The sequence below is a fragment of the Macroventuria anomochaeta genome (assembly GCF_010093625.1).
Source record: "Macroventuria anomochaeta strain CBS 525.71 unplaced genomic scaffold BU25scaffold_18, whole genome shotgun sequence".
In the NCBI taxonomy this organism is placed as follows: Eukaryota; Fungi; Ascomycota; class Dothideomycetes; order Pleosporales; family Didymellaceae; genus Macroventuria; species Macroventuria anomochaeta.
The window spans coordinates 372,561-393,891 of record NW_022985379.1 but is presented as its reverse complement, the minus strand read 5'-3'; the positions used below and the strand labels follow the sequence as shown (position 1 = coordinate 393,891).

Below are 21,331 nucleotides of genomic sequence, written 5' to 3'. Positions count from 1 at the left end.
CGGGTGACGTCACGGGTTGCCGGATGAAGCTCCGCTGCTGCCTTCAACCGCCGTGGTGGTTAAGCATAGCATCAGCGCAACGTATCTTTTACATAACATGTCTGCGGTTCGCTTAAGCTATCGCGATTCCACCAGCTTCCAGATCATACTTTGATACACAGCATACACCATTTCTGACCTTTGAGCCACCGTGCTTCGCAGCTCTGACCCATCGATCCGTTCGACAATGACAGCAAACCTAGGCAAGATCAACTGCTCCAGGTTCTACTTCGAATGGAAAGGCCATCAGATACAAGATCTCACCACGTTTCGTGCTATCACTACGGAGCACAGGCCGAACAATCCTATCGTATACCTTGCAGGCGACTCCTCACTTGACAACAAGTACTGGGTGAGCTCTGATAAGGAACTTCAAGTCAAGACTCCTGAGATATACAAGCACACGCTAGACAAGCCTACACCTAAACCCGATGTTACATTCTGGATGAACCACCTGCTTGGCGACCGGGCGACATGCATCAACACTGCGGTGGAAGAATCCATGCTTCGTGAACGAGATCAAGAGCTACTTACGCACGACAAGTTCATCCGTGACAACATCCGTTCAGAAGACGTGTTAATCGTCAGTGTGGGCGCTAACGACATCGCCCTCAAACCACTCCCATGCACCATACGACACATGCTCCTGCTGGCCTGGGCAACTCCCCGATCATCGCTTGAGAAAGGAACCGCATCGTCTCTCAAGTACTTCCACCACATGTTTGGCAACAAGATCCAGGACTATGTCGACCGTATGACTGCCAAAACAAGACCACGAGCTGTCATCATCTGCATGATCTACTTCCCGCTTGAATCTGGTCTTGGTCAGCATAGTTGGGCGGACACTCAGCTCAAGACTTTGGGATACAATACTTGGCCCGGCCAGCTCCAAACGGTGATCAGTACATTGTACAGGACGGCGACACAGAACATCAAAATTGAAGGAACTGAAGTAGTGCCCTGTGCGTTACACGAAGTCTTGGATGGGAAGACAGCGAAGGACTATACTGCCAGGGTCGAACCCAATGAGGATGGTGGAAAGAAGATGGCATACAAGTTCGTTGAATTATTGAGTGGTATCTGGCGACTCCCAGAGAACCAGAGCCTTGGTCAATGATCACAGAGAAAATATGTTTCTTTGACAATGTCTCACCCGGACCCTCCTTCGAGCATACAGTCCATGCACTGCGCATTCAACCCAACGACTTCGTGCCCTCCCTCTTCACTCGCAAGTCCCGTGGCTGTAGTTCGCGGGCCTGGATAATAGCGCTATACAAGTCTTCGTATTTCATCCTCCACTCCATTGTTTCGCCATAAGATACACGGAGTTCGCATTCCTGAGTTTCGGACTTCTCCTTCCAAATCTGAGCCTCTGTTTGTGCCTGCCGCAACTGTCGCTCTAAGGTCTCGACCTTGGTCTCTTTCTTGTTTTTCGAAAAGCACGCCATGGTCGGGGCCTCGAGGGGTGGGAATTCTTCGGTTCTGGATATTAACGCGACGATGTCCCGCGGCGCCGTGTCAAGATTGTAGCGGTCCATGATCGCGTGAGCGGCAGCGCGTGATTGTGCGATCGGCTTGTTCGAGGTGTTGGAAGCTGGATTGTTGTTATCCTCAGAGACCTTGATACCGAAACGGCTAAGCCGCCGTTCGAAATCGTGCTGGACTGCGGACCATCCTGGACTTGGCTCATTGTGGTGCTCAAGGTGCTGCGAATCAGGGCGAGACTGGATCGTAGATCGAGTGGAGTTGGCTAAGCGCCAGGCTGCCGGCTTCGTCGAAGTGTTGATGGCCATGGGCGGTTGCGTCGGCAACTCTGAAGGGTCGGCATCTCCCATCATGTAATGGTTAGAGAGGGTTGAGAAGTTGTGAGAAACGTGCGCTTGTTTACTGGTGAGAGTCAAGTGCAATGTTGCACTTCCCGCACTTGCGCAGTCAAGAGCAGGCGCGAGGAAAGTTCAGGTGACGCTATCACATAATCACCACCATCCAGCAGGAGCGCATGGCATGACTCCAGGCTCAACGGTAGGTGAATGCCACTTATGTGCTATAGTTCGCGCCAGACGTACACAGCAGGCACGCACCTTCACTACCAACGGCGCTCTACCCTCCGGTCAAGGTTCGACTGGGAAACTGCACGTAATCGTGTGCAGGACGACAAGGTGCTTTGGGTTGCGAAGAGGCCGAGACTTGGTGCTGAAACCTTTGTTTGGCAATTAGGGGGACGTATCGTGGCTTACGGATAGAACAAAGCAGCCTCTAAGAACAATGGATGAGACTGAGCCTACGGCTTCTTTCATCTGCAATGATCGAAACCAACGTACATCCTCTTTAACTTCCCACTCTTCAAATAGTAACACCGGCCGGACAAAATAGCTACAAAACGTCATGTCTACTGCCGTTTACCTTCACCTCGAATCTACTGCTGTAAGCGGAGCGACTAACGCACACACCATTACAGCTTGTCAAATTTCATATTTCTAACGAGCTTCGCACCCTCTACAGAAAATCTCACTGTATCGACACAACTTCGCAATCTATTCGTACCAGTTCTCGCACCACGCACGGCCATCATGGATGAGTGGCCCTTCTATGGGACTGCCCCAAACTGGGGTCAATTCGTCATCTTCGCTACCGTCCTTGTCTTGTTTGGTCTTCTCATCTCACAGCTCTTCGAGTGGCTGCGCAAGTGTCAAGAACGTGAAGAGTATAAGAGCGCTCTCCTTGACATCAGTAACCAAGTTAAACAAGCCTCAGCGCATGTGCAGCAGCATTTTGATTCGATCGACGCAACTCCACGGAGTCCAGGACCGGAAACTTCGCGAAAGACACCAGCCACACATATTGGGAGTCGTTGCCTTCCCTCTTGCCTCTCGAACATCGTGCGACTGGTTCATGGCCCAGTGCCTTGCAGTTGCAAGACAGAACAGTGTCAACTTGACAAGAACGAGCCGGCAAAGTCGCATGTGCATTCATTCAGTTCAAGTGGGAGGGACTAATTCAAAATCTGCTCCGCAGAGCACGAGTATAGATGGTATCATCACGACCTTATCCGAACCGCCTGTTGCGTTGTCTGAAGAAAGTTACGACGAAGCTGCAGGTATCACAGAGGCAGAATATACCAAGGTATTGATAGTGTTGACAAAACTTAGACGAAACCTCGACCACGCAAAAAAGCAGAACGACAACCTGAAGAAGGCCTACAAGGATTTGCTATCTCGACAGACCCGTCAACGCGACCAATCTAAAAAAAACTACCTGTCGTCTAAGGCAGCATGCCCGAGACACCACCGAGGCTTTAACGACTATGAACATTCGGGAAGCAGCAGACAGCGATAGAAAAGACATGGTGTGATCTGGTGGATCAATCCAAGAAAATACGAGTAGGATCAATAAGCTTGAGAAAATGACACTAGAGTCGTACCAGACGATCACGAAGTTGGAAGAAGATGTCTCAAACATTACCAAAAAGCTCGATGATACGAAGAATGAGCTCGATACAGTCACCACGCGCAATGCTGAATTGTCCGTGACCAGCAACAAAAATGTTAACAAAACAAGCCAATTGGAAGTCATGCGGCAAGAGAAGGAGGAGCTTCCGTCCAAAGTCAAAATCGGGAACAGTAGTTTGGTCGATGAGCGTAACCAGAAGCAGTCAGAAATTGAAGAACTTGAAGCCGACGCGGCACGGAGGCAAAAGCAAGAACCAGACTTGAAAGAATCCACGGACCTGGCTGGTCAAAAAATCAATAAATCCAGAGAGCCTACGGGATAGTCAGACGATCGACCTGAGCATGTACTTGATGACACAAGCCTTCAAGGATTCGAGAACGACTTTGATCGCTCCAACCCTGGGCTGGAACGCTCAAGCCAGCATCTTCATTATCAAGACCCAGTAGATCTCGAACCCCTGCCAACATTCACCCCGGTGGAGGACAGCCTAAACGCAGATGCGACGGAGTTCAAACCTGGCTCCAAAACTCTCCACTCGCCTCAAGCATCTGCCATAACTTCGAACCCTACGGCGGAGCCTGAATCGATCAGACCAGAACCACAAGCAACGGTGAAAATACGGCAACCATTGACGAGCCGAGAAGCTCGCCAAACCTGGCGCCGAGGACGCCAGAGAAGAAGCAAGCAAACTCATCACTTGGGCATCAACCGCATGATAAGTAGCCCTCCGCTTTAGGTCCGCCAACATGCAGGAACTGTCAAACGATGTTTCCCACCAAGAACGAACTTCATGGACATTTAAAGGCTTGTAAGCCGCCGTGCGAATATTGCGGTGCAAAGGTACCAGCAGGCAAGATGAAAGAGCATGTAAACACCTAACACAGACCATGCGGTCACTGCGGGCAACTCGCGTCAGACTTCAAGGAGCACGGAAAGACCTGTCCCAAGTGGCCGCTCTTTTGCCAGTCCTGCAAGCACAAGGTTCCTCGGGATTAATTCAATGCTCACGTTACGGACGGCAAGGTCAGACAGTGTAATTACTGCAAAGAATGGGTGCCAGACATGCTAGTCCATGTGAAGGTGTGCCCGATACACCAAGAGAAAGGCTGACCGGAAGATTAGCTCCGCAGAAGGAGAACGCGGAGAAAGCGGCCTAGGCACCAGATAGGGTCTGCTAGCAACGACAGAGCCTAGACAATTCCCAAGGCTTCGATCGAGAAACAGGTAGATAGGACGGAAGATCTAAGACCGACGGCTAGCCTCTCATATGCCCAATCCGAAAGGAAAGCTGCACTATCCACGGACTCGGAGACCCCGGAACTCCCATTGCAAAGCATGTCGGTTTGCACAGCAATCCCCATTGTGACGAAGCCCACGAATGCAGCTCAGGAGCAGAACATGAAGTCCAATCACACCCCTTTGTCTGGCGAGACAATCAAGCCACAGGAGGGAAGTGGATCGCATACTCCGTCAAGGGTCGAGCGAAATGGGGATCCAATAGTTCCAGTAAGTAGCAAACAACGACAGAACCATATCGAGAGATCCTCTAAAAGTAAACCTCCAATAACCTGGTCGCACTTGAGAAGTTCGACAACGCCACGGGAGTATGACCGGGGTCTTGGGGCACTGATGGAGGAGGAAGCTAGAAGATATGACGGCAATGGAAGCGCACTGGATACCCCAATAAACCGCAATGCGAATCGGAAGAGGAATGAAAATCAAGGCTTAGGACGGAAAGATTACCTCCATGGCGGAACGTTTGGTCGCCAACCAAAACGCACTACGTCCTACCAGAGCCATGGCGCGAAGCAGAATGGGCGGCACAGGCAAAGAGAAAAGACAACACGGGCAATTTCACGACTGCAAATTCGCCGCGAACTGGGAGATTTGTACCAAAAGGACGAGAACAGGACCACGAGGCGCAAAGGCAAACGATACCCCTCAACCAAATGGTGAGGTTGCCGGCCTAGCGTTCATACAGCCATCTGCCGTTATAGACATTAGAAAAATTCCGATAGATACGAGATCTTAGAGCCGAGAGCGAAAGGCTCGTTATGGTCAGATGACTTTGATTAATAGGAGGTGATAGTACTGATGCTGATGGCTTCGTTGTTGTTTTGAATCCGACTTTGCGTGTTTCGGGCCTCACTCTCAGCTCTGTTTTCCTTGTTGATGGTAGTTTAGTCCAGATCCTTATATTAGCCACAGATGTATTTTCCAAAGTCACAAGTGACCGATCGCACGTCGCGAGTCGCCAAGCACGAAAGATCACGTGATGTTTACATTTACACTTGCGGGCTCTCGTATGAATTGACGAACACGTTCAAAGCCACATAGAGACTCTTGAGTACTCTTGAAGCTGCCTGGCTACGTACAAGCCGCTGGTTTCTGCCCCTGTTGTGTTACGAAAGGTTTGGTTGTGTTTCGTTGTACCTGCATAAGAAATGGCGCACACGACATCGTCCTCGTCATCACATGTGTCCCTGGTATGTAAGTACGGTTCAGGAAAACACAATGCACCATTTCCTAGGTAGGGACTGAATAAGAGTTGAGGTTGAAACTGAGGCGATGAACGCAGGAGCCGATAAGACAAGCTTCGATGTTTTAGTGCCTTTCGTCACTGCCATTCCTTTGCGCGATCAAGCAAGCGCCATCCGCTATCGCGTCACCCATCAACAACTTCGTTCGCGTGCACAGCCTTGCAACGCACGCGATCCCTCTTGTGTCACTTCCACCTTCCTCTCTGATGATGTGATTTTCCCGTAATCTCGCGGCAAACACGAGAAGACCAGTTGAAAGCCTCGTCGAGCCGGGCGCCGGGTCGCTTAGGGTTCTTGGCAACGACGACCGAATGTCTTGACAACTTCCTCTTACGGCAGCTGCATATCGAGTGCTCATTAGGCGGACATGTACGACGAGGGCTACATAAACCGCTGCACCGCAGGGGGGATTTGCGTGCTCTAACGCTCCTCTTGTCTCACACGTCGTGTTGTTTCTCACGATGCGTTCGTTCGCGGTCATTGCTGCGGTTCTGCCGCTGCTCCAGGCCATTGAGCCTCCAAGGCAGCCTCATCAACCACTTGGAAGCAGCAATTCCACCCTCCGTCTCAACTACAACATCACCACTGACGCGCCTGGGCGATTGGCTGCTTCGACCAGGGCCTTCAGCTGGGTCAACACAGGTGCAGATGGTGACTACATCTACACCGGCGCTGATGGCTCGTTCCTGTTCGAGAATGTTGCTACTGGCGAATCTTCAACTTTCTTGTCTGCCGACAAGGTTCCGGCTGATTACCATGATTACTTCATCTCTGGTGATGCCAGCCACATTCTGTGGGCCGTGAACTACACCAAGGAGTACAGGTAGGACAAATCTTGCATAGAATTGGAAACACGTGATTGACGATTCCTAGGCACTCATACTACGCCGACTACCTTGTTCAGAATGCCGAGACTGGGGAGACCATCTCGCTCGACCCTGAGTCGAACGGCACCATTCAATACGCCGAGTGGAGCCCTGTTTCATCGTCTCAGATTGCTTTCGTCAAGGGCAACAACCTCTACATCTGGAACGATGGCAACATCACCCAGATCACCGAAAACGGTGGCCCAGACTGGTTTAATGCTGTGCCTGACTGGGTTTACGAAGAGGAGATTTTTGCTGACCGCTATGCTCTGTGGTACAGCCCTGATGGCGAGAAGATCGCCTTCTTGAGCTTCAACGAGACTGGTGTCGGTACTTTCCGTATTCCCTACTACATGGACGATGCCGAGGTTGCCCCAGTCTACGCTCGTGAGCTGGAGCTGCGTTATCCCAAGGTCGGCACTAAGAACCCCACTGTTGGCTTCAACCTGCTCGATGTAGCATCTGGCAAAGTTGAGGCCGTGACTATCAACGCCTTCCCTGAAGATGATCTCGTCATTGGAGAAGTCAACTGGCTCACTGACGCACACAGCAAGGTCATCTACCGTGCTTTCAACCGTGTGCAAGATCTCGAGAAGTACGTTGTTGTGGACGTCGATGCGGGCACATCCTCCGTCATCCGTGAGCGTGACGGTACCGACGGCTGGCTCGAGAATTTGATTGCCACTCGTTACCTCGGTGTTATTCAGACCGCCAATGCTACTTATGGCAACGGTACAGAGTATTATCTCGACCTTTCGGACGAGAGCGGCTGGAACCACATCTACCTCTTCCCCGTCAGCGGTGGCGAGCCCATCGCTTTGACCTCTGGTGAGTTCGAGGTTCTCGCTATCTTGAAGATTGACGCCAAGCGTGGTCTTGTCTACTACACTTCCACCGAGCACCACAGCACGGAGTCACACGTCTACTCTGTCAACTTCAGGACTGGCGAGAAGAAGGCGCTTGTCGACGACAGCGTTTCAGCTTTTTGGACCGCATCCTTCTCCTCAAGCGGCTCCTACTACGTCCTCCGCTATGCTGGGCCCGACGTTCCTTACCAGGAGCTCTACTCGATCAATTCGACCGAGCCACTCCGCACCATCGTCGACAACAAGGCGCTGTACGGCAATCTCACAACCTACAACTTGCCCAACGTTACCTACCTGGACCTTGAGCACCCCTCTGGATTCACTCTCGATGCTATGCTTCGTCTGCCTCCCAACTTCGACCCCAGCAAGAAATACCCTCTCATCCTGATCCCTTACGGAGGCCCCAACGCCAAGGAGGTGCACAAGCAGTTCAGCGCTCTCAACTGGAAGGCCTACATTGCCTCCGACCCTGAGCTGGAGTACATCACCCTGACTGTTGACAACCGCGGTACCGGACGTAAGGGCCGCGAGTTCCGTTCCACTGTGACCAAGAACCTTGGAGACATCGAAGCTCAAGACCAGATCTGGGCTGCCAAAGAACTCGCAAAGAACTCATGGGTCGACAGTGAGCACATCGGTATCTTCGGCTGGTCATACGGCGGCTACCTTTCCTCCAAGGTCGTTGAAGTCGGCGACGATATCATCTCCTTCGCGCTCATCACCGCCCCAGTCAGCGACTGGCGTTTCTACGACTCCATCTATACCGAGCGCTACATGAAGCTGCCCGAAGACAACGTCGATGGGTACAACAAGTCCCGCGTGCACGACGCCACTGGTTTCAAGAACATTGCTGGTGGCGTTGTCATTCAGCACGGTACTGGTGACGATAACGTGCACTTCCAGAACTCGGCTGCTCTTGTTGATCTGCTGATGGGTGCTCGTGTTACGCCCGAGAAGATGCAGAACACGTTCTTCACGGATAGCGATCACAGCATTGTGTACAACAATGGTGGCAAGTTCTTGTACAGGCAGTTGACGAAGAAAATCTATGAGGAGAAGCATAGGGAGGGTGATTCGAAGGGTAGTCATCAGTGGAGCAGGAGGAGTCTGCAGAAGAGGTGGGTTGCATGAGTACGGCCTGCTTGGTAGCTAGAGCATGACAAGGTCGATTTGATAATGGACGTGATAATCTTCGTTGTTTCCCTCATTGTGTCTAAATGCGTCCACGTTAAGGTGGCATAAAACCACTCTCCGGATGCTTCGTCTAGCGGTAAGACACCCACTCAAAACGGACAGGAATAGTAGGGCTCGGAGGCACCTCGTGGCACGGCCATGGTGGCCTCGACCAGCTGCCTATTGCCTCGTCAAGCGGGAAACCTGTGTCCGAATCACAGAGCATCCAGTCTTCTTGATCATTGTACTGGTCGATTTGCTCTTCAATGTTGCCCCATGCAGCTCTCGTCTCTCACTGCACATGCGTGATGTACATGTAGTTGGAGCTGTGGCAGAGCTGGCATCAATTCGAGGGTGGGTGGTTCAATGGTAAGACGACCGCAGCGTTGAAGTATGCCAGAGATGGGAGGCTCGCATCCCATACCGGATTGCATGAAGAGCTGACCATTCGCAGGTCTCTACTCAATGCGGGAGACCTGCATTCGAATCGCAGAATGTCCAGTGCTTTTGCCTCTTGAGGTGCAATCATGTCTCCACTCACTCGTCTTCCTCTTCTTCGATTTCAGTCTTGACCTTCGTTTTTCTCTGCCTCTTCGGCTTCGTCTCAACCTCATCAACCTCTTCTTCCTTGATCTCCGTCTTCACACTTTCCTTCTGCGCCTTATCCCACTCCTTCTGCTCCTTCATAAACCTCTCCTTCTTCGCCTGATACCCGTCGTGAGACTTGGCCTTTTCCCAAACCTCTCTGAATATCAGACTACTCTCCATCTTCTCGTCCCTGCCCTCAAAATCCCTCCCCTTCTCCATCTCCTCTCCCGTGACCTTATCGTACTTTCGTCCGCCCTTGTGATTCGCATACCGCTTCGCGCGCGTCATGCCCATTTGCAGGAACTTGCGGCTCATGTCCATGCCAATGAAGTCGTCGGCGTCGTTGTAAGCGAGGAATTTGGCGTAAATCTCAGATGAGGATTTTCGGGCGATGGATGGCGTTTTGAAACGCCAGGATGGCAGGATTTCGGATTTGTAGGGCTCGAAGGTTAGCACGCCCATTTCGCCGCGGGCGATGCGGTAGGCCATTCGTTGGGCTTTTGTTAGGGGTTGGGCGGGCATTTTAGAGATTTGTGTGGGAAATTGGATTCTGAAGGATGATTGGCAGAGCGCACAAAGAGAGAGGTTGTGGGAGGCATGATTGTTGTTGGTGGTTGTGAAGGTTGGGGTCCAATTTGGCAATGACGTAGTCGTGTACCGCGGCACGCACGCACGCGGCGCGACGCGTGATCACGAGTCACTGCGAGACCAACACCTATCTTTAGCAGATAACCAATGTCATGCGCTGTTACAGTATTGGTCAGTCCAACATCGCCGCACGATACTATTCACATGCTGGAAGTAAGCGAAGGCAGACCCGCTGCAGCCTTGTCGAGCATAGCAACAAGGCACCCGCGACCTTGGCGGCTTCGTGTAACACACCCGAAGGGTGGACGTATATTGGCATATACTTGCGCATTCTAGCTGTATGCGCGCCATAAAGATCATTTCCGACATGCCTTCCGCTCCAACTCCAGGCTCGTCAGGTGCAGCAGAGACCCATGCATTGCTGCTCCCCGATGTCATCTTCGAGTTCGTTTTATACCTCGATTTCCACACTCTCCTGCGCTGCCAGCGCGTCTGCCACACCTGGAAATCAGTAATTGATCGCTCCCGCGAAGCCAGGCAGACGCTGTTTCTAGAGGCCTCCAACTCAACATTCGCCGCCTTCAAAGCCGCAGAAGAGCACGGCATCACAGCCAGGCTACCTCCAGCCTTCCAGCCAGCCCAGCAACGCATCCCCCTGCGCCCTGAATTCCGTGCACTCTTCAACCCATGGATCTACATGCACGGCTGTGAACCCATCTGTTCCAGCTTTGACGGACTCGAGGATCCTTGGAGGAGGAGACAGCCGCCCATTTGGCGATTCACAGACCGCGTATCATCTGGCCGCTTGGACTTCTGCTTTACGCCCGCCGAGCTTGTCAGCGTAGTTGATCAGACTGGAGCCAGTTGGGACAGGATGTTCCTCACACAACCGCCAGTCAGGAGAGTACTGATCACGGTTCAAGGAGGCTATATGCCAGCCGAATACTTTGACCTGGAGAAAGACAGAGGAGTGAAAATCGGCGATGTAGTGTCGTGGTTGCGGGATACGAAGGCTGTGAAGGTTATGAGGGAAAGGAAGGGAGACACGAATTTCACCACCGTTGATTTGAAGTTTGATGAGCATTTCACCGGGGTTAGATTTATGCCGCTGCCACAATTGGTGACAGGCCAATTTGGAGATGCTGATGCTGTGCCAAGCTGAAGGGACTTACATGCAGTAGAGGTTAGTGAGTGACGGCGTTATGTGGACTGGTTAGAAGACGGCAGAAGGGGTTTCAACTACTGCATTTGGACGCAACGACGAGAAGCCTAAGGCATTTCGCCAGTAGAATTCGAGCGATCAGAAGCTCCTAATGGACTACCTAACCTTCTACTTCTCTCGAAATCTGGAACGTAGGATCTCTGCTTCTAGCCCGAATCCCATTCTGCCAAGTTTGTCTTCTCTCTCATCTGCCGCACTCAATTCTCCAAACATAATCCGTGTGTTTTTGAGCTCTGTATTGGCCATCTCGTCACCACCATGTTCGCATGGACGCGCGATTCGATCTAACTTCTCGCTCCGTGTGACCGTCACTAGGAGCTGCAAGAAGCTGTCACTGAGAGCAGCAACACGATTACTACGCAGTGAGAGATATCCCAGGATCAGAAATGGCAGGCTGAAGACTAGAAATAGTGCATATGGGAGTATGAGGTTTGCCGGACGGGAAAACGAGTAGGTGTTGCGGTACGTAGTGATGTTAGCAATCGCTGTGATGTTCCAGATAGAGAGAGGGTAGTAGCCGAGCATAGCTGCTATTGTGACGTTTGCAACAATCTCGTTGAGTATCTCTCCTGTAATTTCGAGAGAGGGTCCATTACTTGTGACATTGTATCGGTTTTTGTTGAAAGCTGTATCTCTGATCCAGGTCTTGTTTGGTTCTGGAATTTGTTAGTCTGGGCGCGACGGTCCTGATTAGCAAAGTATGGCTTCGAAACTCACGTAAATCAAGATTGTCACTCCCAAAAACGCGCGGAAGCGAGTTGACGAGGTTGAAGTCGCTCAGAAGGGTGAAGGACGCTTCGATTGGGGAAAAATCCAATACTGTGCCGTTCGATAGCGTGTAGGGAAATGTTGGACCATCTCCTTCCAAAAGCATCTGCTCGTAGGAGCCGCCCAATGCCGTCGCTATAGTATCTAGAAGGCTGTAGTGATTGATGTTTTTCAAGTTTCGAATTTGATCCATGGTCCAGCCTGTGTCACCTTGTGTGGTGTTAGGTGAAGTCCCGCTCACGAAGGTATCGACCAGCTTCCCGCCCGGGACAATGTCGAAGACGAAAGAACGTAAGCCATTTACGTACTCCAGTTTGACCTGGTACATAGCCCAAGCAGGTTGACATTGCAAAATGTGGAGCTCTTGCAGCCATAGCCCACGACTGTGCCCCAAAATACGCGTAAGATTCATGGTGAACGTTTGTGAAGTTCGGTGATGCGAGTTGACTGAACTCCAAGCGCCAGAATAATACTCGCTGATAGGCCCCGATAGTTCTTGTGAAGTTTGATTACGTATTGTGTTGATGCATTGAAACACTGGTCCTTCGAAGTCAACAATATAAGTGCAATTGGCGCCGCAAGGAGAGACCGATTCTGGAATGGCGCCAGAAACAAGCACCACGTGCGATAGATGCACTAATTTTGCATTGGGGTTTCTGTATCAATTCTCAGTAGCCGCAATCTACTAAGCGCCGTTCAACTCACGAATATAACATTGATGCGGAGCCGTTGGTATCTGCAGTAACGCCTACGCCGCCGGGAGCCCACGAGCTTAGGGAAGACGTTCCGATGATCGAGTTCCGATTTATCTCGAAGTCTCGGCCATATCCAGCATCGAACGTGGGTACCAGTAAGGATTTGCTTTCCTGGAACTGACTTAAAGTGATAGTGAGAGCGGACGGAGGAAAGAGGATGGCGATAGTGAGCGACCACATCACCATAGCCATCAAGTATAACAAAGGCGTTGCTAGAAAGAGCCGCCACTTTCCCAGTAACAAAGGGTTGTAGCGAACGCCATGTAGGGACTCGATAGACGATACCTGGAGGGCTTTGTGCCTCAGTATTTTCCACATGTGCTGGGTAAATGCGACCGCCAGCGAAGCACACAGAGAGGCTTTGAAAATGGCAACCAGAAGTAGAGAGAGGGAGGTGACATATGGCTGGGCCAGATACTTTCTATCGTCCGTTGACTTGCCATTCAGATAGTGCATCATCACGAAGTGTAAGATGGCGACGAGTAAGGCTGGAGAGTTCTTAGCATATACCTGTTGCTGAGATATTGGGAACCATCATACCGATAAGATAGAAACCGAGCAGCAAGGCGATGGTCTTCCAGCCAACAGTGAGCTTTTGCGATCCCTCCGCTGTTTCGACCGTAGAGTGTCCGTGGAGACTTGTCTTAGGGCCTGTGTTGTCTTTCGATGCGAGCAAGGCCGAGTTTGAAGATTGGAGATCCTCGCACGCAATGACCGATTGCATAGGCTGTGAAGGTGAAACAACGTTATCAGGTGTCTCGAGCTCCTGCTCATGGACCAAAAGACTAGAGGTTGCTGTAGACCCATGACTGCGGCATTGCTGCTGCTCTGTCAAAGATGGGACACCGTAGCCTTGAGGCCGGTCGTGATCGTCGTTTACCGGAAGCGCATCGAATTTCGGACGAGCAGCAACGGATGACATGGTAGAATGTCGAGGGATCTGACGGCGGTAGAAGCGTCAGGTAAGTGGATATGTTTTCTTCTTATTCATAACCGACAAGGCTACCCCTCCGTCTGGTGGCTTCCTTGGCAGCCTTGTCAACCTTGTCAACCTTGTCAGCTGCCAGCAGCCTTGTTCCCTGGAACTGCATTTAATTGCCCGTCACTTTACTGCTCCAATTCCATGTTTCTGGCGATGCTCTCTGCAGTGAACATAGCGCAAGCGTGGTGTGGGGCAATGAATGAGCGAGGGATGGAGGCTGTTATCGATGTGGAGGTGAGGTGAGCGGTGAAGTGAGAAAGTCAACACGCGCTTTACGAATATCAAAGAGTACAACCCATCTCCTACAATTGAACTCATGTTTTGGGTATCCATATCTACAAAACTCTATGCCTAACGCTGACCGCTCGCCAACCATCAAAGAATTTACTTGACTGCGTTCTGGTCGTACTCCGGTCTCGACGGCCAATCCACCGTCGCCACCTCCCTCATACGTCCCGCCTGTCTGACCTGGTCATCCATCCTGTGATATACCTCTTCCTCACCATCCACAATCTTCCCCTCGGTGCCCTCATTCTACAGAAAGTAATCCGCCACCGGTTTCTTCGCCGGCATGCCCCTCGAATCCTGCGGCGCCGCCTCAAACACCCTATACCGCCTGCCTGGCCCATCGCGGTTCTTCTGCTCACCAAGCATGGAACTGAGTCTTCGTTCGCCGTTCGCATTCGGGCCATCGTTAGATCCCAACACCCACCCGCCGCCGCCGCCCCCTCTGTCGCCGTTGCTGCGCCGCTGGAACCCGGCGTTGCTCCCGTCCTCACCCAGCTCGAGGATCGCAGCCACGTTGCCGCAGCGGTAGCAGTAGTTTGGCGCGCTCCAGACGGTGACGATGGTGGAATCGAACATTTCCTTGAAGCCTTCCATAACGAGCTGATGCGCTCTCGCTATCAAAGAAAGATCGTTCTTGTGGTTGAAGCACTTTACTATATCTGCGCCGAACAGGAAGCCGGCACCCCGCGGCGACAGGCCCCACCCGTCGATTTCGTCCGGGTCAGACCAGAGAAGGTCGCACATGGCGCCTTCGTGGGGGACTTCTTGCTTGCGGTCGAGGAGCCGGATTTTATCGATGCTGTCGATCAGGGGCGAGAGGCCGCCGTGCACGCACAGGATGGCGCCGGTGTCGTTGCGGCTCGAGCCATTGGCGGAGGACGAGGCGCCTGTGCCGGGAGCGCCGACGTTGGTGGGTGTTGGTGGAGCGACGGGACTGGATGAGCCGATGTTTGCGCTGGTCGCCGACACGGAAGATTGGGAGTCGGAGTTTCTCGCATAGCGATACATGATCTCGCCTGCCGCGTTCAGCGTCTCGATCTCGATGTCCTGGTCCAGGTCGGGGATGGAGTCGATGTTGCTGTTGGAGGCGATGGGGCCGTCGGTGGGTTGGAGCGAGGTTGCTGCGCCGGTGACGAGGGCGCCGAGGGCGAGGTAGTCGAAGACCTCGCAGCAGTAGCGCCAGACGTTTGCGCTGCCGTATTTGCGCAGACACTCGTCGTAGAAACCGTAGACGGTGGTGATCTGCCGCGACTCGTGGTTGCCGCGGATCAGCGTTATGCGGTCGGGGTAGCGGACTTTGAGGCAGAGGAGGAGGAGGAAGGATTCGAGCGAGTAGAAGCCGCGGTCGACGAAGTCGCCTGTACAATCGTCAGCTTGTGTGTGTGCGCGCGCGTGTGTGTGTGTGTGGGTGTGTGTGTGGGTGTGTGTGTTGGCTCTGGTGTTGCCGTACCCATGAACAGGTAGTTTGTGTCCGGCACATCACCACCGACGCGGAACAGCTCCATGAGGTCGTGGAACTGGCCGTGGATGTCGCCGCATATCTGGAGTCGCATCAGCTCGCGTGCCTTGCAGTGAGCCGCAGGCCACGTACTGTCACGGGCGCATCCACTCCGACGACATTGCCCTCCTCGATCAGCAGCTCGCGCGCCTTGTAGCACAGCTCGCGGACCTGGTTCTCCGGGATGGGGCGACAGGCGCGCAGCTGCTGGATGGCCTTGTCGAGGTCGCTGCCGCCTATGCTCATGGTGGCGGCGGGTGTGTGTGTGTGTGTGTGTGTGTGTGTGTGTGCGTCTGGGCTCGTTTTCCTGTTGCTCTGCTCTGCGCGCTCCCTGTTCGCGCTTCCTGCTTGCTGCTCCTACTCGCCACTAGGCACGCGACCTTTGCTGTGCCTGCAGCTCTCTCAAGGGTCCGGCGGCGGGCGTGAGAGGTGTCGGTGGCGTCGCGTGCGATGCGCGCTGGGCTGGCAGAAGATTCGGAGCTCGCAATCGTCACGCTGGCCTTCAATCCAAAGGGAGATGCGAGTTCTAAGGCGCCTCCAGAGCAAAATCAACGTGCAAGGCGGACTGTATAGTACAAAGGCGAACTGTATAGTATGACGCGAACGGCCTGCCTCACATGGGGACGTTAAACGAATCAGTCAACGCGGACGGCTTGATCGCCGTCGATCGCGCGCGCGCCACAAGCTTCGCGGGATGCAGCCATCTGCCCTTCAACTAGCGTCGTCACCCTTCACTCCACCAAAAGTCTGTCACCACCTCTCCCCCGCATCCCGCGTCCCGCGCCTTTACAACCCCTCCACGCGCTCGAGGCATCTCAATTGGCCTCGTACCAATTGGCCTCGTACTCCCCCCCCCCCCCACCCCCCCAACAACACTTGTCTCGCTTTGCGCGCTCGCTCCGCACCGACGCCGGTACCAGTGATGCCTCGTTCCACCCTCGCTTTCTAACACGAACCCGCTCATTCGATAATCGACAACGACGGACGACAGACAGACAAGATGCCTCCACACATGCACCCGCGCTCGCGCATGACCGCCTCGCTCTTCACCACCACCCTGATGGTCTCGTTTCTCGTCGTCACAGCGCCGCATCTGATACCCTGCCCCGTCGACCCGCGCACACTCAATGACTCGGCCGATCCTACTCGGAAGCGGAGAAGAAGGAGGCCGGTCGAGGATGATGAGGAGGTGGGCAACGATGCGCTAGACGAGGATGCCAGGACCAGGATGATGATCGAGAGGAGGCTGAATCCGAAGAGGGAGTGTCCGATTCCAAAGCCAGCGGGCCTGGTCGGGCAGGTTTTGGGCATGACGAGGAAGGAGGATGGGGAGGAAAGCGAGTCGGTTACAAAACAGGTCGAGCGCACATGGAGGAAGACGCGATCGAGCGAGGATCAATAACGCGGTTGCAGCTGCTCGGGGACGGAAGGGAGACTGTATTGTACATTTGCAGGTCATGGGAAGGAAGCATCATGTAGATCATATGTACATACCCGGCAAAAAAGCCCAAAAGAAGGGACTAGCATCAAGAGAGTGAAAAGAAAAATCGCACAGCCGCGGTGTTCGCTCACAGCTGCCCGCGATGCACAGTCCCGTCCAATGTACTCCAAGCGGTCAACACCGCCTTACTACCCACCCTCCCGCAACCCACTGTCGCATAACCCCTCGCGTCGTTCAACACGAGCTCGCCATCGGGGTGGTCTTGTGCCAAGTGTCCTTCCAATTGTGGCTGGAAATTTTGGCCACCAAGATCGCGAGCAACAAGCACCTGTCCCTCCACGTCCGCGTCCCCTCGCTCGATCCCAGCCTGCGACAGGTGCCACACTCATACCTCCAAGTGACACTAGAACATGGGCTGCCCAACCCGATTCCAGCGGTGTCCTTCTCACCACGCTGTACAATCGTGCCCGTGGCCGGCCTTCAAAGGAGGAAACGGCGCAACGCCAGCAATAGCTTACTGTAGAGGAAGAGAAAGCTCTCGTCGCGTTCTTGCTACTAATGTCTAGTTTTGATCAACCTGTCTGCATCAAGTATATACCAACGCTAGCCTTCAGTATTGCCCGTCGTCGATCCCCTGCGAGTAGATCGAATAAGCCCCCCGGAAAGAACTGGGCTCAAGCCTTCGGGAAACGACATCCTGAGCTTAAAGCGAGAAGAGTCAAGTCGATACACTGGAAACGCCACGCGATACACATATATAACTAGGTCGTGGAGTGGTTTGAGGTAATTAGCCAAGTGCTAAGGGATCCGGCCATTTGTATTCGGCCGGAGAATGTCTATAACATGGATGAGACAGGAGTCATGCTAAGCATGCTAGGCTCTGTCAAGGTTCTTGTAGGCAGGGATGACCTACGAGAGCATAGAGGTGCTGGTGTCAAGCGGACAATGGTTACCGCTATAGAGTGCATCAGTGCAGACGGTAGGCCATTGCACCCTCTTGTAACTAGGCCAGCTTCGACCCACCGAAGCAACTGGACCACCCATCCGACTCCTGGATGGCACTACGGATTCTCCGAAAACGGGTACAATGACTCCAAGATCAGCTTGGAGTGGCTCACGCGCGTGTTCGACCCCCAGACCAAAGGAATAGCTAACGGTAAACCACGGGTCTTAATATCTGATGGCTTTGGGAACCACGAAACACTTGAGATCCTGGAGTTTTGCTTCGAAAACGACATCGTCCTTTGTCGACTGCCCTCCCACACTCCTCACAAGCCCCAGCCATGTGACGTTTCAGTCTTTGCGCCCTTAAAGACAGCGTATCGCGATCAAGTTGAACGACTGAATCGAGGTGGTGTAGGAACCATCGGCAAGGAGAATTTCACATACCTTTATAAGCCAGCAAGGGACAGGGCCATAACCAGGAGGAACATTCTGGCTGGGTGGGCTGCTGCCGGGTTTATTTCCTCTTAACCCAGAGAGGGTGCTTCGTACTATGCCGGAGCCGCCCGCAGAACATAGTAGTTCCAACGCTGATATGGTAACAACATCCACCTCCCGGAACGAAGTTCCGCCAACGCCCGTAACGCCTGTGACGCCGGTGACAGTAGAGGCCTTGACGTCGCTACACAACCTGATCAAACAGGATGCTTATGCAGCTACATCTGATGAGGCAAGCAGACAACGTCTACAGAGGCGTGTACAGAAGCTCGCAAGCGCTGCTAAAATATCCTTTGCCAAACAAAGCCTTCTTTAGGACCACAACCGACTATTGTATAGGATCAATAGCGAAGCCAAGACGCGACGGTCTACACGGTCGCTGGTTATAGGGACGGCGAAGGTAATGAGCTACGAGGATCTGGACATGGCTCGTGCTGCACGCGCTGCGAAGGACAAGGCTGCCGCGGATAAGAGTAAGGGAAAGAGTGGTCGTAAGCGCAAGGTGTCTGCACGAGAAGCAGAGAGCGAAGAGGAGCAATGTCCAGGAGCCGGAGCCCTGGAGAGCACCAGTAGCGCTGATGTATAATGGAGCAATGTAACGTAATTTGAGCGGTTTCAAAAGTGGCGATATCATAAGCTTTGCTAACTTTGTTCTTGTTAATTCAGCTACTTATATAGTGCGAGGCGGCTACAAGGGTATAGCAGGTGCGGGTCGGCCACTCTCCGTGCTACCATTAGCGACATCAAGAGCCAAATCACCTTTAACGTTGTTCGATTCTGCTTCTGAGCGCGCTTACTCAACCACGTGATGCTGAACCCTGGTGACTCAGTCACCCTGCCGCCGCTTGCCCCACCATTGTCCTCAACTCTCTCTTTTTGTGCTTTCTTCACAACACGTGCCTATTATTGAATTGCAATCTTTGCCCGCTTCACCCCTGCTTATAATACTTACTAGGCGGTTGTTTTCATCGCTACCTGCAATGCCACTGCTTGATCTACCAAATGAGTTGCTCCGAAATATATCAGAATACCTAGAATCCGAGAGACATATCAACGCCATTGCACAAGCCAACCGTCGCCTTTACCATCTCCTAGATAGGTACCTCTACCGCTACAATGTACAACAATCTGGAAGCTCAGCGTTGTTGTGGGCTGCCCGATATGGCCAAGAGGAGACGGCGCAAAAGTCGCTGAGGGAAAAAGCCAATATACAGGCCACAAATGATGATGATGAGATACCGCTGTTGTTGGCGGCAGAGAATGGGCGTCAGCAGGTAGTAGAGCTGCTGATTGACAAGGGCGCCGACGTCAACGCGCAGGGTGGATACTACGGCAATGCACTTCAGGCGGCTTCACACAGAGGCCACGAGGCGGTAGTGAAGATGCTGCTCGACAAGGGCGCTGACGTCAACGCACAGGGTGGAGAATACGGCAACGCACTCCAGGCAGCTTTAGAGCGAGGCCACGAGGTAGTAGTGAGGCTGCTGGTGGACAAGGGCGCTGACGTCAACGCGCAGGGTGGAGACTACGGCAACACACTCTACGCGGCTTTATACAGAGGCCACAAGGCAGTGGTGAGGCTACTGGTGGACAAGGGCGCCGACTTGGACACCGAGGGTGGAGACAACGGCAACGCACTCTACACGGCTTCAGCTGGAGGCCACGAGGCAATGGTGAGGCTGCTAGTGGACAAGGGCGCCGACGTCAACGCGCAGGGTGGATACTGCGGCAACGCACTCCAGGCGGCTTCAGCTATAGGCCACGAGGCAGTAGTGAGGCTGCTGCTTAACACAGGTGCTACCACGTGAGAATAGGGCGTGGATGGTTTTTCAAAGAAAAATCATATTGTACTATCCTATAACTACTACATTATCTCAATTAAAGCGACCTGCTCGGTTGTGCTCAGTCTCGTTTAGTGCTAGAGCAATCAAGCACACTGAATGTTAGCATGCTTACAAGTAATATGTTATGGTTAGTTTAGCGGTGTAGCACTTAGTTCCGCCACGCAAGCAGGGACGATGGCCGACCCGCACTTGCCACACCCTTGCAGCAAACAGTTTGCATGTGCTGAAAGGTAGAGACTGCGTCACAAGGAACAGCTGAATAGCAGTTTCTGTTATCATTGTGGCTGACGAGATTGGCTGATAACTTGCCGAGTGCTTCGGAGTCGGATCATCCTATTCCGAATGTCGCACAGCCACAGGCCCAAGAGCCACAAGCTAGGGCTGACTGATGACAAAAGTAAGTTACAGCGTGATGATTATCACGTAGCGTGTGCAGGACCGTTTTGCACTAGCCGAGATTGCAGACTGCTTCGGGTCAGAAGTACCAACCGGGGTGGCGATCTTGCATGATCTTGCTGTTACGATCAGTGGTACACTAGTGTTACAATCAGTGGTACACTAGGTAGCACTCACAAGGATCACTCTCACGCTAATGTAGGCAACGCCAGAGCAGCAGCAAGTCTTGGTTAAACAGAGATGGGAACAAGGCTGGCTGTCAGACTGCATACATGCTCTCAATGATCTCACAATCCAACGTACAGCAATAGAGCACGCAGAGCACTCTGCATGAACGCTCCCACTGTGTCACGGTATCCTCTCCAGATCCCTGTTGAAGTCGTACTTTAAGCAAAGCTCGTAAGCACTATTCGATTGGTTCTCGAGGATGAACTCTGGCTCTGGAACAGTAGGGGTAAGTCGCCTGGGTGAAACACCTAACGACGGCTTGGGGTAACGATGAGTAGTACAGGCAATCTGTCTAGCTCGAAGGTTGGTTGAGATCCAATGACAAACTTAATTGACGAGGTTGAACACGAACCATAAGG

At 52.8% G+C, this 21,331-nt stretch overlaps 13 protein-coding genes and 1 pseudogene across 14 annotated transcripts; 9 read left to right on the top strand and 5 right to left on the bottom strand.

The window, feature by feature from the left end:
- The first annotated feature begins 61 nt into the window (after positions 1 to 61).
- On the top strand, positions 62 to 1,194 carry BU25DRAFT_69874 (uncharacterized protein). The gene has a single exon (XM_033712021.1). It carries the CDS (start codon positions 227 to 229, stop codon positions 1,154 to 1,156), a length of 930 nt encoding a protein of 309 aa, XP_033561326.1. The 5' UTR covers positions 62 to 226; the 3' UTR covers positions 1,157 to 1,194.
- Positions 1,195 to 1,973, bottom strand: BU25DRAFT_69875 (uncharacterized protein). The gene has a single exon (XM_033712022.1). The coding sequence runs from the start codon at positions 1,875 to 1,877 to the stop codon at positions 1,233 to 1,235; it is 645 nt and encodes a 214-aa protein (XP_033561325.1). The 5' UTR covers positions 1,878 to 1,973; the 3' UTR covers positions 1,195 to 1,232.
- Positions 1,974 to 2,609: 636 nt separating this feature from the next.
- Positions 2,610 to 3,035, top strand: BU25DRAFT_469567 (uncharacterized protein; the record flags this gene model as incomplete). The annotated part of the gene is made up of 1 exon (XM_033710761.1): positions 2,610 to 3,035. The coding sequence occupies one exon, from the start codon at positions 2,610 to 2,612 to the stop codon at positions 3,033 to 3,035; it is 426 nt and encodes a 141-aa protein (XP_033561324.1).
- A 407-nt stretch (positions 3,036 to 3,442) lies between these two features.
- BU25DRAFT_469565 (uncharacterized protein) lies at positions 3,443 to 4,391 on the top strand (the record flags this gene model as incomplete). Its single annotated transcript, XM_033710760.1, has 2 exons — positions 3,443 to 3,810; positions 3,850 to 4,391. The coding sequence occupies 2 exons, from the start codon at positions 3,443 to 3,445 to the stop codon at positions 4,223 to 4,225; spliced, it is 744 nt and encodes a 247-aa protein (XP_033561323.1). The 3' UTR covers positions 4,226 to 4,391.
- Positions 4,392 to 6,303: 1,912 nt separating this feature from the next.
- BU25DRAFT_69860 (uncharacterized protein) lies at positions 6,304 to 9,182 on the top strand. Its single transcript, XM_033712020.1, has 2 exons — positions 6,304 to 6,852; positions 6,903 to 9,182. Exons 1-2 carry the CDS (start codon positions 6,491 to 6,493, stop codon positions 8,890 to 8,892), a joined length of 2,352 nt encoding a protein of 783 aa, XP_033561322.1. The 5' UTR covers positions 6,304 to 6,490; the 3' UTR covers positions 8,893 to 9,182.
- Positions 9,015 to 9,163, top strand: BU25DRAFT_t78 (annotated as a pseudogene). Its single transcript has one exon. The product of its transcript is annotated as a tRNA-OTHER (tRNA).
- Positions 9,183 to 9,471: 289 nt separating the features above from the next.
- On the bottom strand, positions 9,472 to 10,164 carry BU25DRAFT_440320 (uncharacterized protein; the record flags this gene model as incomplete). The annotated part of the gene is made up of 2 exons (XM_033709167.1): positions 9,544 to 10,164; positions 9,472 to 9,501 (listed from the first exon to the last, which is right to left on the bottom strand). The coding sequence occupies exons 1-2, from the start codon at positions 10,042 to 10,044 to the stop codon at positions 9,472 to 9,474; spliced, it is 531 nt and encodes a 176-aa protein (XP_033561321.1). The 5' UTR covers positions 10,045 to 10,164.
- Positions 10,165 to 10,477: 313 nt separating this feature from the next.
- BU25DRAFT_458935 (uncharacterized protein) lies at positions 10,478 to 11,272 on the top strand (the record flags this gene model as incomplete). The annotated part of the gene is made up of 1 exon (XM_033710246.1): positions 10,478 to 11,272. The coding sequence occupies one exon, from the start codon at positions 10,478 to 10,480 to the stop codon at positions 11,270 to 11,272; it is 795 nt and encodes a 264-aa protein (XP_033561320.1).
- Positions 11,273 to 11,339: 67 nt separating this feature from the next.
- Positions 11,340 to 13,943, bottom strand: BU25DRAFT_411210 (uncharacterized protein). Its single transcript, XM_033706497.1, has 4 exons — positions 13,396 to 13,943; positions 12,806 to 13,343; positions 12,050 to 12,756; positions 11,340 to 11,988 (listed from the first exon to the last, which is right to left on the bottom strand). Exons 1-4 carry the CDS (start codon positions 13,775 to 13,777, stop codon positions 11,441 to 11,443), a joined length of 2,175 nt encoding a protein of 724 aa, XP_033561319.1. The 5' UTR covers positions 13,778 to 13,943; the 3' UTR covers positions 11,340 to 11,440.
- BU25DRAFT_411209 (uncharacterized protein) lies at positions 13,944 to 14,223 on the bottom strand. The gene has a single exon (XM_033706496.1). It carries the CDS (start codon positions 14,168 to 14,170, stop codon positions 13,958 to 13,960), a length of 213 nt encoding a protein of 70 aa, XP_033561318.1. The 5' UTR covers positions 14,171 to 14,223; the 3' UTR covers positions 13,944 to 13,957.
- BU25DRAFT_411208 (Metallo-dependent phosphatase) lies at positions 14,134 to 16,218 on the bottom strand. Its single transcript, XM_033706495.1, has 3 exons — positions 15,717 to 16,218; positions 15,576 to 15,666; positions 14,134 to 15,483 (listed from the first exon to the last, which is right to left on the bottom strand). Exons 1-3 carry the CDS (start codon positions 15,867 to 15,869, stop codon positions 14,372 to 14,374), a joined length of 1,356 nt encoding a protein of 451 aa, XP_033561317.1. The 5' UTR covers positions 15,870 to 16,218; the 3' UTR covers positions 14,134 to 14,371.
- A 151-nt stretch (positions 16,219 to 16,369) lies between these two features.
- BU25DRAFT_69752 (uncharacterized protein) lies at positions 16,370 to 17,116 on the top strand. The gene has a single exon (XM_033712019.1). The coding sequence runs from the start codon at positions 16,624 to 16,626 to the stop codon at positions 17,023 to 17,025; it is 402 nt and encodes a 133-aa protein (XP_033561316.1). The 5' UTR covers positions 16,370 to 16,623; the 3' UTR covers positions 17,026 to 17,116.
- Positions 17,117 to 17,577: 461 nt separating this feature from the next.
- BU25DRAFT_342356 (uncharacterized protein) lies at positions 17,578 to 17,829 on the top strand (the record flags this gene model as incomplete). The annotated part of the gene is made up of 1 exon (XM_033702904.1): positions 17,578 to 17,829. A coding segment is annotated over one exon (252 nt), but the record flags the coding sequence as incomplete, so codon positions are not given.
- Positions 17,830 to 19,847: 2,018 nt separating this feature from the next.
- On the top strand, positions 19,848 to 20,093 carry BU25DRAFT_312503 (ankyrin; the record flags this gene model as incomplete). The annotated part of the gene is made up of 1 exon (XM_033702154.1): positions 19,848 to 20,093. A coding segment is annotated over one exon (246 nt), but the record flags the coding sequence as incomplete, so codon positions are not given.
- Positions 20,094 to 21,331: the final 1,238 nt, after the last annotated feature.

Coding starts and splice junctions, on each gene's coding strand:
- BU25DRAFT_69874 (XM_033712021.1), top strand. CDS start 227: ATGACAGCAAACCTAGGCAAGATCAACTGCTCCAGGTTCTACTTCGAA.
- BU25DRAFT_69875 (XM_033712022.1), bottom strand. CDS start 1,877: ATGATGGGAGATGCCGACCCTTCAGAGTTGCCGACGCAACCGCCCATG.
- BU25DRAFT_69860 (XM_033712020.1), top strand. CDS start 6,491: ATGCGTTCGTTCGCGGTCATTGCTGCGGTTCTGCCGCTGCTCCAGGCC. Junction 6,853..6,902: donor AACTACACCAAGGAGTACAG/GTAGGACAAATC, acceptor GACGATTCCTAG/GCACTCATACTACGCCGACT.
- BU25DRAFT_411210 (XM_033706497.1), bottom strand. CDS start 13,777: ATGTCATCCGTTGCTGCTCGTCCGAAATTCGATGCGCTTCCGGTAAAC. Junction 13,344..13,395: donor GCTCGGTTTCTATCTTATCG/GTATGATGGTTC, acceptor AGAACTCTCCAG/CCTTACTCGTCGCCATCTTA. Junction 11,989..12,049: donor GAGTGACAATCTTGATTTAC/GTGAGTTTCGAA, acceptor AACAAATTCCAG/AACCAAACAAGACCTGGATC.
- BU25DRAFT_411209 (XM_033706496.1), bottom strand. CDS start 14,170: ATGGATACCCAAAACATGAGTTCAATTGTAGGAGATGGGTTGTACTCT.
- BU25DRAFT_411208 (XM_033706495.1), bottom strand. CDS start 15,869: ATGAGCATAGGCGGCAGCGACCTCGACAAGGCCATCCAGCAGCTGCGC. Junction 15,667..15,716: donor GAGTGGATGCGCCCGTGACA/GTACGTGGCCTG, acceptor ATGCGACTCCAG/ATATGCGGCGACATCCACGG. Junction 15,484..15,575: donor CACAAACTACCTGTTCATGG/GTACGGCAACAC, acceptor ACGATTGTACAG/GCGACTTCGTCGACCGCGGC.
- BU25DRAFT_69752 (XM_033712019.1), top strand. CDS start 16,624: ATGCCTCCACACATGCACCCGCGCTCGCGCATGACCGCCTCGCTCTTC.